The 14,496-nt window shown below is 41.9% G+C and overlaps 1 protein-coding gene across 4 annotated transcripts in view; it reads left to right on the forward strand.

Annotated features, from left to right (window-relative positions):
- The window catches only part of MYO1D (myosin ID), a 357,287-nt gene that overhangs the window by 122,442 nt on the left and 220,349 nt on the right, over positions 1–14,496 (forward strand). For all 4 annotated transcript variants that reach the window (XM_040455227.1, XM_040455229.1, XM_040455228.1 and 1 more), the window contains 2 exons: positions 1,053–1,127; positions 7,160–7,292. In XM_040455227.1, coding sequence (XP_040311161.1) covers positions 1,053–1,127; positions 7,160–7,292 — 208 coding nt within the window. The remainder of the gene's footprint in view (positions 1–1,052; positions 1,128–7,159; positions 7,293–14,496) is intronic.

Here is a 14,496-nt window from a genome sequence, read left to right on the forward strand (position 1 = left end):
TGAAGTTTGAATGTTACAGGTTAGACAATAGGTAAAGAGTCAGGTGGCTTCAGGGTTTCAGTCCAAAGTGACTTGAAGGTCTTAGGAAACAGATCTAGGATGCAGGAGGCAAGGAAGTCGTTTTGGACCTGGTGACCTTGAAGCTCCTGTGGGCTGTGCAGCCTGAAGGAATCTTCTTAGAGAATCAAATATGTGAGGTGAGAACATCAGCGAGGGGTCTGGGTTAGACATCTGAGAATTATCTACACTGATGTGATCGTTAAGGACAGGCAACAAGGTAGAGCCATTGGGAGCAGGTGCATCTGGAGTTCCTATTTTCCTCACACCTGAGCCTCTGTCCTCGTCACCCTGAGTCCTCCATTACTTTCCTACCCCCAGCACCACCCTTGCTGCCCCTGGAGTCCACACCTGCCCCTGTAACAGAGCAGCTCCGATCCCTCCTTCATCACCAACTCAAGTTTATGTGGGCACTCAGCACCTGACACTGTCCCTCCTGGTTTTCTCTCAAGCACTCCATGCATGTGCCTGCTCCTCCCCCTTCATTTGATCTGCTTCCCTGTGTGATCCCCCTTCCTCTTTCCCCTCTGCTTATCTAAATCTTACCGTCCTTTGCAGTTCTCCTTGGATTCTTTTATCCCACCCTGAATACACTGAGACAACCTTAGGCAAGTCACTTGACCTCCCTACGAAGAGACTAGTAGTTCCTGTCTGTTGCTGTTTTGCTTTGATCTTAGGAGTGCTGGATGATAAACACAGCTGTCTTTTTGAGAGTCCCCTTCTTGAGGTAAGCAGTAAACAAGCAGTAGAAAATGGCAGTCTTAATCATAATGATTGATGTCTGCTCTCCTTTTGAGGAATAAAAACAATATGCCCTCTACTTAGTAGGTAAATTTGGAATTTTTAAACACAGAACAAAATGGACAATACCAGCCCCACAGATGATTGTTTGCATCATTAACACTGGAAAGGCCTGTAGATTTGTAGAAAAGCTTAAATGTGGCTCTTGCTTAGTGAATAATGCATGTTTTCTGTGTTTTTTTTCCCTCTATTAGCTATTCAGTCGTTGGATTTATTGACAAAAATAAAGACACTTTGTTTCAAGATTTCAAGCGCCTCATGTATAACAGGTAGGATTGAAATTTTATTAACTATCTTTCCATTAAGCTCTTTGACATGTATATTGCATAATACATATGCACATGATTACTTTTATGTGACAGTTTTAAGAGCTTCTGGCAAATTTTCTAGTTCTATTTGATCATATGAATGAAATAATATATTACTTTGTGATTGTGGAATCTATCAATTTAGGGCAGGGCCCTGCTGCTGATATCATTTTCCTTGATTTCCCTTGGGTTGCCTCAGTTTTTCTGTTCACTACTACCATCCTTCTGACACCCCTACCGGTGTCCCCAAAGTAGGTCAGTGGCAGATTCCCACGGTAGTGCCTTTGCCTGCAACTAAGAGACTACTTTTAACATCAGCGTGGCATCTGGTGTCAGTGTGGACAGAATATGAGTGGACAGAACCTTTTCACAATCCAAGAAAATGTGGAAAAGATGTGGTTAAGTAAAACCAGGCAAAGGATAGTAAGTTCAAACCCAGTAGGAATGCTTTGGAAAGAGGCCCATAAAGAAGACATTCTTAGCCAGTTTCTTCTTTGGGACTAGAGATACGTGTAGTCACTCATATACTAAATCTGCATAGTCAGTTGGTCGGGAGATCATCAAAAATGTGTTGCACACCTATGAGCCATACATTCTTCTATGCCCTGAAATCCAGCTGAGAAAAAATTTAGGCTATTGCCCCACCCTCACGAACCTTCTACTCCAGTGGAGGTGACCACTTATGCAACAAAATAAGTAACTTTCTGGTAGTGGCAAGTTTCCGTGAAGAAAAATGAAGTAGGTAGGAGATTGAAGGTTATAGACAAGGAGGGCCAAGGGAGGCATTATCAAGAAGGGTGGTCAGAAAAGGCTTCTTAAAAGAGGTGACTTTTGGGACACCTGGGTGGCTCAGTCAGTTAAGTGTCCATCTATGGATTTTGGTTCAGGTCATGATCTCACGGTTCATGAGATTGAGCCCTGTGTTGGGTTCTCCACTGACAACACAGAACCTACTTGGGATTCTTTCTCTCCCTCCCTGTCTCTGCCCCTACCCCACACGTGTGCGCGTGCTCTCTCTCGCTCGCTCTCTCTCAAATAAATAAACGTTAAAAAAAAAAAAAAAGATGTGACTTTTGAGCAGAGACCTGAATGAAGTGAGGGAGTAAGCCATGAACACGTGGCGGAGGAGAGCATTCCAGGCAGAGAGCAGCCAGTGCCAAGGCGCCAAGGTGGGAGTGAGCGTGGGTATCTTGAGAACAGGCTAGTGCTGCTAAAAGCAGAGTGAGAGGTGGGAAGAGTAATACAGAATGAATTTAAGGAGGTTGGCAGGGTGTGGATCAAGAAGAGTCTGTGAGCCAAGGTAAGGATGAAGTATGAAGAGAAGCCATTGGAATTCATGGTAGGGCACGATTTATATTTTAAAGAACTCACTAGGGCTACTGCGTAAAACACATACTATAAAGGGCAAGAATAGAAATGAAGAGACCAAATAGACTAGTAATCCAGGTGGTAGTAAGAGAGGTGATGAAAAGTGGTCAGAGCGGGTGATACTTCAAAAGTGAGGCCAACAAGATACGCTGATGGATAGGATGTGTGGTGTGAGGGAGAAAAACAGAAATGTGAGACGGTGCCTGAGCACTGGGGGAGGGATGCTTGAGGAGGGGCCAGCTGGGTGGGGGAGACCCAGCGTGTTGTCCTGGACATGTTATAATGTTGGGCGCTCGGCTGGAAATGCCAAGCAGGCAATTGTAGGTCCGCATCTGGAACTCGGGGTTAAGGAGGAACTGGAGCTATAAATTCATGGTCCCTAGTCTATTGACAGTATGTAAAGCTGTAAGACTAGATGAGAGTAATGAGAGTGAGCACAGATAAATAGAAGAGGTCAAAAAGACTAATCCCTGAGACTCTCCAGCGTTCGGAGTCAAGCAAAAAACAAGGAACTAGCAAAGGAGACAGGGCTGCCAGTGAAGTAGGAGGAAAACCAGAAACCTGGTGTCACAGAGGCCAAGCCAAAAACAAAGTGATTTTCTAAAATATGCATATATTTATTTTGAGAGAGAGAGCAGGGGAGGGGCAGAGAGAGAGAGAATCCCAAGCAGGCTCCACACCATCAACGCAGATCCTGACGCGGGGTTCGATCCAATGAACCGTGAGGCGATGACCTCACATGAAATCAGGAGCCAGATGCTCAACCGACTGAGCTTCCCAGGCACCCCCCCCAAAAAAATCATAAACTCTGTGAAATACCGTCAAAAGGGAAATGCTGTGAGGGCCGAGATTAACCATCGGATTTGCTGACATGAAGGTCAGGTGGGCCCTTGACAACACTGGTCTCAGTAGAGTCGTGAAAACAAATGTCTGGTTGAGGTGGGCTCCAGAGAATACGGACTATGAGATGTAGAGACGTTGCGTTTAAACGGTTCTTTCAAGAAGTTTTCCTATTAAATGGTACATCTGTATGGATGTTGAAGCCACCAAGTGATGGAGCTGTCAGCACCAGAAAGTTACAGAGACATGGGAATGCAAGAGGGGTCCGTGGAAAAGCTGGTCATGGGGAAAAGGGACTTTCAGAAAGGAGTTCCAATGCTTGAACTTTCAGGTAAGATGCACCCATTTTGAGGGACGAGTGATGGAGTCTGGCGTTGCTCCGTGGAGTAAACGGCCTCAGTCAGCCAGTGGCAATATCAGCATGTGTTGCCAGGGGAAGGCACACAGGATATGTAGCAAGAGGCTACAGAAGGTGGCATTTATTACCTTCGTTGTTTTTTTGTTTTTGTTTTTTTTAATGTTTGTTTATTTTTCACAGAGACAGAGCATGAGCATGAGCATGGGCAGGGGAGGGGCAGAGAGAGAGAGGGAGACACAGAATCCGAAGCAGGCTCCAGGCTCTGAGCTGTCAGCACAGAGCCCGATGCAGGGCTCGAACTCACGAACCGTGAGATCATGGCCTGAGCCAAAGTCGGACGCTCCACTGACTGAGCCATCCAGGCGCCCCAGCCTTCATTACCTTCGTGAATTTTTTCTGGCCCACAGGTCCAGCTCAGTGAGAGGAGCTCCACCTCCTAGTGTTGGGCTCACGTAATCCCAAGCTCACAGGATTCATGTAGAAACAAAGCTGCGTGTGGGTTTATTTCCAGTGAAAAATCTGACCATGACATGGAATATTTGCATTGGTATGACAGGCTGTCCTCCCCTATTGGAGAGTCAAATAGCAGTGAGAATCTAGTTTATTAACTGAAAGTGAAAACTATTACCCATAGAATCCATGGTGCTTAGCTGCTTGTGTGTGTAAATGGAGAGGAAGGGAGCCGGCAGGTGGCACGCCTGGTGCACAGACTTCACTCTTGACTTCCTCACTTCTAAGCCATGCAACTTCTGTCTTATCTATTAAGCCTACTGGGTTTCTGGATAAATAAGGTTCCCTTTTAAGAAAAGGGTTCTTTTAGACGTTTGAAAACTATTTTATTATTACATTCATGACTTAACGGGCCTGAAGAGTTCTTTCTCTTTAGAATGATTGTATGGATCGCTTTTGGTTCATTATATATGAATTCAACTATTTAACAATAATCATAATAAACATCTTATTTCCTTCATTTCCAACCTTCTCTTCTCCCTCCATTTACTACGTAATATGGGAATAATCTCTAAGTATGGCCAACAGTGAGTAAGGTGGAATTTGGGGCAGAAACGCATGGACTCAAAGTCTGCGATCTCCAGTCTTTGGGCTGCGTCAGAATTTTCAAAGCACACATGTTCTACTTTCTGGTAGTTCTATCAGTAAGTGTTAGGGAGACACCCAGGCCTCCTCTGAACTAAGGGTTGAAAACCATTGCCTTAAATCCTGTCTGCTAAAGACTAGAATGGAAGATTTCGGGAGAAACGGTATGCCCTTATGCGGTCATTTTGATGGTCAGCGCTCACCGGGAGACTAGGGACAGGAGCAGGGAGGGGTGAAATGGGGACCCTGAGCCACACACAGATCAGGGGGTTATTTTAGCGCCGCTTCCGGTGGTAGTCAGCACCCCCCGCTAGCAGCGGCGAGGGGTGGGAGTGCTGCTCTGTACAGGCCCGGTCAGTCTTCAGCTCTCCCTTTTTCCTCTCTGCTCTCTGGGCACTTATTCTGGCATCTCACCCCTGTCATTTCGGGCCTCTGTGTGCGGAAGTTTACTAGGTATCTGGGGAACCACCTCAGTTTTCTCAGTTTTACACCAGGGAAAGAAGAGCGGGCAAAGCGATGGCAGTAGTAAACACAGCAGAGAATGTCCTTGCCGAGTCCTTTCTCTCTCTTCTCAGCCCCCAATTAAAAAAAAAAAAAAAAAAAGATTTCTGACAAATAGCATCGTACGATGACAGGTGGTAGTTACTGGACGTGAGCGCTGCATGACATTTAGAGATGCAGAGTCACCGTTTGTACACCTGCAGCCGATGTAACGTCATGTGACAACTGTGCACAAATAGGAAGGAAGAAGGGAGGGAGGAAGGAGGAAAGGAAGGCAGGAAGAAAGAAGTTTCCAGGAAACAACAGTTTGAGTTCCAATTACTTTAAAATCAAAGACACCCAAAATGAAACAGGAAGCAAGTCAGAGTTGAGACCACCACGCATGTTGTAAAAAAAACATCTCCACAGAGCTAAATGATGATTTTTACATAATTTTTAGCATTTAAACTGGCCTGAAGTACACCAAAGGAATTGGATGGCAACAGTCTTAGTGTCACATCAATAAAATATTGTAACTGCCAATAAATGAGTGTGCAAATTCAGCTGCAGTGAGGGATTTACTGGAAGGCAATGTAAACATGGTTCTTTTATATTCCTGTCTGCCTTGTTAGAAAGAGCTGGCTTTTTGTCGTGTTATCTGTTCTGTGTGAGTGTTTCTTCCGATGAGAAGCTCCTTTCGTGCCCATGTTTTCTGCCATGCCACATTGAGCATCGTTTTTCACTAGTGGCTTGTCCTCCTCCTGAGGACCACCCAAATCTTTTGATTTTATGTATGTATTGTAAGAGCCGTGTTAACCATTTGAGGGTCCTAGGTAATGATAATGTAGATGTCACTTTAAAGAAGTTTAAAGAATTTTTTTAAGTTTATTTATTTAAGTAATCTCTGTACCCAACCTAAAGCTTGACCTCACAACCCCGAGATCAAGAGTCACATGCTCCACAACTCAGCCAACCAGGTGCCCCAAGAATCTTGTTTTTTTTTTTTTTTTTTTTTTTTTTTTTTGTTTATTTGTTTATTTGGAGAGGGAGGGAGAGAGGGACGGGGTGGGCAGAGAGAGGGAGAGAGCGAATCCCAAACAGGCTCTGCACTATCAGCAGAGCCCAATACAGGGCTTGAACCCACAAACCATGAGATCATGGCCTGAGCTGAAACCAAGAGTTGAATACTTAACCAGCTGAGCCACCCAGGTGCCCCAAGAATTTTTTAAATGTAGGATAGTTTGGACACATCTTCTCCATCTGTGATATGGTATCTGCCACTATGCTCTCTCAGCATAATTTTCTGGATGGAGTCTTTTTTCCAGGTAGGCTTTGTGACTCCAGTCTGCAGTCCACTTGTGGCTCCAGGGTGCAGTCCACTTGTGGCTCCAGTCTGCACTCCACTATGGCTCCAGGGTGCAGTCCACTATGGCTCCAGTCTGCAGTCCACTTGTGGCTCCAGTCTGCAGTCCACTCGTGGCTCCAGTCTGCAGTCCACTATGGCTCCAGTCTGCAGTCCACTTGTGGCTCCAGTTTGCAGTCCACTCGTGGCTCCAGGGTGCAGTCCACTATGACTCCAGTCTGCAGTCCACTCGTGGCTCCAGGGTGCAGTCCACTCGTGGCTCCAGGGTGCAGTCCACTCGTGGCTCCAGTCTACACTCCACTGTGGCTCCAGTCTACACTCCACTGTGGCTCCAGTCCGCACTCCACTGTGGCTCCAGTGTGCACTCCACTGTGGCTCCAGTCTGCAGTCCCCTTGTGGCTCCAGGGTGCAGCCCAGCAGGATTCCTTAGCAGTTTCTATTCAGCTTATTTGAATGTAACATTCTCATTGCTCTTTCTGTGCTTCTCAGTTCAAATCCCGTGCTGAAGAATATGTGGCCCGAAGGCAAACTGAGTATTACAGAGGTGACCAAGCGACCTCTGACCGCTGCCACCTTGTTTAAGAATTCGATGATCGCTTTAGTGGACAACCTTGCATCAAAGGTAATTATTTTCTTTTCTACGTATCCATTTTATCGCCACTTTTGATGGTGGTCAGCACCATTTGCTATCATTGGTTCCCTCTTGATATATGTTATAGAGAACATATGATTCGCTTTTTAGGTAATTATGATAAATTGCACTGAACCATATAGATATTTAAAGTGAATGTTGTAATTGAATTCTTATCCCTGTTTTGTTTTTTTTAACATGGCTGGCTGAAATAGTATGCCAGATGAAATGCTTTTCGTTAAATTTGAGTTTTTTATGGTTGTTGACAAGGGGAAACTCTTAGTGAGATCTTTAAAAACTATACGTCTATAACTAAAATAGAGTGTGTGCTTAGCAAAATGAGCTTCAGCCCTGTACTGAAGAGAGGGCTTGGCTTAAAAAATAAATAAATCTTGAATTAAACAGTAATATGCCAGGGGCGCCTGGGTGGCTCCATCAGTTGAACGTCCTACTCTTGCTTTCGGCTCAGGCCAGTCTCCTCTCTCTCTGCCCCTACCCCACTCATGCTCTTTCTCTCCCAAAATAAATAAAGATTTTTAAAAAACAGTAATATGCCATCTGTATCTCGTGTCCATATACAAAATGACCAGATAGAGTTTCAAGAGGAAGTTTAGTATTTAAGTATTATTCTTAAGCTGTTACAAAAGTTGAAATAAAATATTGTATTACTGACCATTGTTTCTTCTTTTTATTGTTCCTTTCAGGTGTAGTACTGTTTGATAACTTAAGTCTGTTTCTTTCCCCCCATTAAAGAGCAGATTTCTAGCCCAAACTGCTGCTGTTGATAAGTTTGATAAATTAGGCAGCATTCTGGGGCTCATTATTTTTATTCTTTTTTTTTTTTTTTTAATTTCCCTGTTCTGGTGCTTTTCATGTGTTTTTTATTCTTCATTATTATCTTTTTTTAAAAAAACAACTTCCTTTCTAAGAATTTAAATCTATACTGTTTCTGGTTACTTCACTGTGGATAAATTAGGCAAATGCACAAGAACACATCTGTTCAGTAGCGTTCTATTCCATTTTGTCAGGTTTCTTTGGCCCCACATGACAACAAATAAGCACAATTTGTTGACTTGTAGAATCAAACCTCCAGAAAGGCAGGGCTGAGGATACCAGGACCAAAGACCAGAACACCATTAGAAGTGTTCCTGTTGTCCCTTAGCTTCTCTGTGCATGTCAGCTCCAACCTGCATCATCCTGCAAGAGGGACGGTGAACCTAGAAGGGAGGCATGTGACCCAAGAAATGGAGAATACAGAATCTTATAAAACATGCTTATAGAATATGTTATAGTTTATAAAATATGTTAGATGTATTTCATTAACTAGAAAAGAATCACCTTTATTTTCTAAAATTGGTATTTAAATGTGCATTTTTAAAAAACAAAAATTCCAGGGGCACCTGGGTGGCTCAGTTGGCTAAGTGTCTGACTCTTGATTTCAGTACAGGTCATGATCTCGGGGTTGTGAGATCAAGCTCCATGCCCGGTGTGGAGCCTACTTAGGATTCTCTCTCTCCCCTTCTCTCTGCCCCTCCCCTGATTGCATGCACACTCTCTCTTTCTAAATAAAAATTAAAATTCTAGAACCATCTATAATTTCTCTATCAGGAATTGCATTCAGCTGCTAATAAAAGAGAGATCCCCAAATGAGGGGCTCAAACAAGAGAGACATTTATTTCTCTCTCCTGTAAATAAGGTACAGAAGAAGGTATTCCAGGATGGGTATGGCACCCTTAAGATGGTTAGGGAGCTGGCTCCCTTCTGTCTTTCTGCTCAGCCACACTTGGCACTTGACGTCCAGTTGCCACCTGGGGCCTCTGCCCTAAGAGACTTCATGGGTGCCTCACACAGCATGCTCCTTCCATCTTGTTTGCTATGCCAAGTTTCCAGGGAAGCTGGGAAGTGCATTTTTATTCTGGTCAGCAGCTCACCTAGCTAGAAGTAAGGATTCTGTCTCAGAACAAAAGATGCTGGGTAGGAGGTAGGCAGCGAGCCTAGCAGTCTGTGCTATAGCTTCCCAGTCTGGGTGTTCGTGGAGGAGCGGGAATGAGGGAGAGAACAGGGACAAGAAGAGGAATAAAGACATCCTCTCAGCCCAATAGAAGGCAGGAAGGTGGGAGGGAAAGCAACAAAGGAAAACGTTACTTTTAGAAAACACAAAATAAATGTAAATAATCGGTATTCACCATAAATGTAAATAGACTAAGAAGACTAGACAGATGGAGAATCCAGGCGTATGCTTGTCTAGGAGACACCGAAACAGAACAGTATACAGAACGATGAAAAAGAAAGAGGTGAGCAAGAATGCATCAAGCCCTTCCCCCCCCCCAAAATGATTAAAAGCAACATTAATGTGAAAGAACATAGAATTTAAGACAAAAAGTAGTAATACAGATAAAGAGATCAATAACAATAAATGAAAACACCCAAGACAATAGAGTCATTTTGAACTAGGTACCTACCAGTATAGCTGTGATTATCCATAAACTCCATAAAGCAAAAAAAGAACCTGAAAACAATTTTAAAAGGAAAGTTGACAAGTTCACAATCCTCGTGGGAGATTTTAAACCAGCTGTACCAGAAACTGATGTTTCAGGCGGACAAGTAAGAAGGCAGAAGTGTTGAAAACCAAATTTAAACTTTAATGGATCAAAAGAACGCTGCACCCAGGGAATAGGAAATACATATCCCTTTCAAGTATACATAGAACATTTCCAAGAACTGGCCACATACTAGATCACAAAGGAAGTCATAACCATTTAGATATAGTCTCCATCCTCACAGCAAATAAAAATAAAGGGCAGCCTTTATTTATTTATTTTTTAATGTGCTTGGGAACTTGAGGGAAAAATCCTCTCCTAGATAACTCACATATTGATGAGGAAATCACAATGGAAATTATGAAATACATGGACCTACATGATAAAGAATTTATCGAAATCTGTAGAATGCTGCTAAAGTGATCCACTTGTTATATCTTTATTAAAAAAACAAGATTGAAAGTGAATGAGTTAAGTTCACCTCCCCCACTCAAGAAACCAGAAAAACAATCCCAAAGAAAGTCAAAGACAGAAGTAAGAAAATGACTTTTAAAAAGCAAAAATTAAAATTAATAGGTCAAAAAATTAGTCAAATAGGCAAACCTTTAATGAAACTGATGAAAAAGCAATATTATGAATGAAAAAAAGGTGTATTCATATAATACAGAGATTTTTATAAGGCATAGAATATTGTGCACAACTCTATGCCAGTGAACTTGAAAAATTAATTTTCTAGAAAAATATGTTATCAAAATTAACTCAAGAAGACATGGAAAATCTGAATAAATTAGTAACCTTAACGACTCTGAATTACTAATCAGAAGTCTGCCTTCTCCCAGGTTTGCCAAGAACATGAAACCCAGATGGTTTTACAGATACATTTTATAAATCTGCCAAGAAGCCAGTAATTCCTATTATATATAAACTGTTTTGGAGGATAGGAAAAAGACCACTACCCAACTCATTTTATGAGATTAATATTCCCTTCATAGTAGGTTAATATGAGAAAATAAAATTAGATATCAGTTTCATCTAGGACCATGGGAAGATCTTAAAAATATATATGACTAATGCATTTGCTGGGAACATAGTGAAGAAAGCGCCTACTAAAACCGACGAAAACAACTAAAATGTTAGGTAAAACATAAAAATCCACTTCTTGAATGCAGCCATGAACTAATAAGAAAGTAAGGAACATGCAGGCCACAGACTGAGTGAAGGCAGAAGTTAAGGAAAAAGAAGATGCTGTCTCTTTGGGGATTTGTTGAAGTAGGTAACTTTGGGCATAGGTGTTCAAGGCTGGGTCCTCAAGTGAAGCCCAGGGCCTGCCCAAAGTAGAGTGTCTAATAAGAGATTATACACAAACGTGCATGTGCACACACATGGGCAGGTCTCCAAAGGACTGCATCCTCAAAGGGTTGCATATAAAGTGAACAAGAAATAATCCCTCATTATCTGAAAGGAAAACTGCCTATGTTGGTCCATGGCCCTGAGCCGAAGCGGGAGTGAACACTTCTGGAGAATTTATCATTGTAAGCAAGTTTTCATGAGGTTTTCAATCCAAATTCACACTACCTGGATGGCCTAAAAAACTTAAGTCAACAGTTTAGTTTGAAATGATCATGGCCAGGGATCCCCAAGCATATGATAGAAGCAAACAGTTTTTTTTCCTTGAAGAAACCACCTTCAAACCAGACCTTCAAGAATTTACACAGATAAAGTTTTAAGGAAAATAAGGAGTTCACCACAAAGAATTACTACACACATGAACAAAGTACCAGGTGCAAGAGTCGGAGTCACGAAAACTTCTTAGAATGGAGTTATCAGAAACAATACAAGAATGTTTAGTATGTTTCAAGAAATCAAAGGCCTAAAAATATGAGAAAAAGCAAGTAACTAGGCAATTGATAGAAATTAAAATTAGCAACTCAAGGATAGGTTTAACATCAGTTTAGACAAAGCTGAAGAGAGAATAGAGGAATGAAAGAAAGAAGTGGGGAAATTATCCAGGATTCTACTTAGACCAAGAAATGAAGCAAAAAGAAACACTATTAAGAAACATGGAAGACAAAATGAAAAGGTCTAACATGCATCTAATCAGTTACTCATGGAAAGGAGAGGATGGGCAGAGCAATATTGGAAGGTATGTTGCTGAGAATTTCTACAGTGATGAAAGATAACACTCTCTTGGAGTCAGGAAGGCTGGTATATCCCAGGCTGGAACAGTTACAAGAAATCTGCATCTAGGCACATTGTGAAATCCCAGAACATCAAAGACTAAGAAAATGCCTTAAAAGCAGATCCACTTAAAAGAATAACAGGCTGAAAGAAAAGAACTGTAAACCAAAATTCTGTACAAAGAGAATGAATTTGTTTCAAGAACAAAGACACAATAAAGAATCTTTCTGAAAAAGAGGAGAGGGTTACAAGCGCACTAAGGGACGTTCTAAAGGATATACATACATATCAGGATGGAGGAAGAGTATACAAAATGAAAGTCTGAAATGCAAAAAGAAGAACAAAGAAATTGGTAAATAGGTGGGTGTGCATAAATAAACTAAAATAATATTGGATTGAAAATACAGATTAGAATAGGGGTGCCTAGGGGCGCCTGGGTGGCGCAGTCGGTTAAGCGTCCGACTTCAGCCAGGTCACGATCTCGCGGTCCGTGAGTTCGAGCCCCGCGTCGGGCTCTGGGCTGACGGCTCAGAGCCTGGAGCCTGTTTCCGATTCTGTGTCTCCCTCTCTCTCTGCCCCTGCCCCGTTCATGCTCTGTCTCTCTCCCAAAAATAAATAAACGTTGAAAAAAAAAATTTAGAATAGGGGTGCCTAGGAGGCTCAGTCAGTTAAGCGTCTGACTCTTGATTTTGGCTCAGGTCATGATCTCACAGTTTGTGAGTTAGAGCCCCACATCGGGCTCTGTGCTGACAGTGCAGAACCCGCTTGGAATTCTCTCTCCCCCTCTGTCTTTCTGCCCCACCCCTGCTTGCTCTTTCTCTCTCAAATAAAAATAAACTTTAACAAATACAGATGAGAATCCAATAGCACAATAATAGTATATAAATTAGAAGGATAAGGGATTAGAATCCAAGTGCTTAAGGTCATCGGTTATTCAGAAAAATAATACAAACATTACTTAGCTTATAATCCTAATAACACACAAATGCATATTAAATTCCCTCATGTAGTCAGTAAAAGAATAGAAATGAGTTGGGTTGAGGTCAGAATGAGAAGTAAGTAATCAGTTCTATAAAACATAGGAAAGAGGAGACTAAAGAACATAGAAAAGCCAGGATAAATTAAGATGGTAGAAATAAATCCAAATATAGTAGTGATTACATCGAATGTAAAAAAAAAAAAAAAAGATACAAATGGTCAATTTGGTCAAAGAAAAAGAATCCAGAAAAATTAAACATTTAAGTTTAAAAGTTGTATCAGACATTCTGACAATCCAGGGTCACCCCAATCCAATTTCAGGATCTGGAGTGGGTCAGCAATGGACCAAATTGTTTTCCATCCACCTTGGACTCCCAGGGTTAGCTCTTTAGGATTGCAGACCAGTGTCCCTTGTCTATGGCTTTGGGTTCCAACCTGCAGCCCCCTGGCCCCACAACGCCCGTCAGAAACTGTGGTAGTCTCGTGGCTGTCCAGATGAAAACTGCCCTGAAGTCCGGCCCCACCCCTTTCCATTGTAGTCTTACTCTCATCTTGGTTATCTTATTAGCTCTCTGATGCGTTTGAGAAGATTCCCCCCCTTCCCATATCTGTCTTAGCACTTTTCCTAATGACTTCATCAGGAAGGTTGTAGCATTGCTTGGTCCTCCACCACCAGAAGTGGAAGTCCTGACCCCTCACTTTGTCTCAGAATCTACACAATGTATTCAATGCATGTCTTGTCTCCCCACCTGGATTATAAGTCTTTTAAACATAGGGAGGGAGTTCTACTAATTTTATATATCTCTTGATACCTCATGAGGTGCACCCTAAACAGATGGTCAGTAAATTATTAAATGAACTTAAATTTGCCTGGGACTCTATTTGGCAGTGTTCAAAGCAAGTTAGATAGGCAGATGTCTAACTACAGTGCCTTCTGGCTAATACATAGACCGATCAGTGTGCCTTCACAAATAATGTTTTTTACATAAAATAGAGGGAGAAACAGGCTAAAACATGCCAGAGAATGAGATCAGTATTAACTCTTTCAGTTTAATCTTTATAAGACTCTTGAATTTGTCAAATTTAGAGTTTCTTAGGCTGAGTCAGTCTGGATATTTATAAACGAGAGAGGAGGCGGCATTTATAAATTGAGATAGAATGCTGATTAAATATAGAGAGAGTATTTCCAGTAGATTCCTTAACTGAAGATTTTATATTACTGAACAGGATGGATAGGATTCCCCCCACCCCTTAGTTGGTCATTAGTGTCTGAGCTAGTGTTAACTTCCTGTGCATCATCAGTACTGGTAAAATTCCATTTAACTGGTTTTTGTTTAGTGAAGTTACTTATACTACTCCAGTAATACCTTATACGAAGATTGCTTTGCCCACATAATTATAAATTATCGAGTTCAGAATATTTCTAAATTCACACTGTAATTTTCTTTTTGACCCAAAGGTCACCTAGAATTATGTTTCTTAATTCCCAGACGTATACG

Source organism: Herpailurus yagouaroundi, unplaced genomic scaffold, assembly GCF_014898765.1.
Source record: "Herpailurus yagouaroundi ecotype Mexico unplaced genomic scaffold, PumYag 215, whole genome shotgun sequence".
Taxonomy (NCBI): Eukaryota; Metazoa; Chordata; class Mammalia; order Carnivora; family Felidae; genus Herpailurus; species Herpailurus yagouaroundi.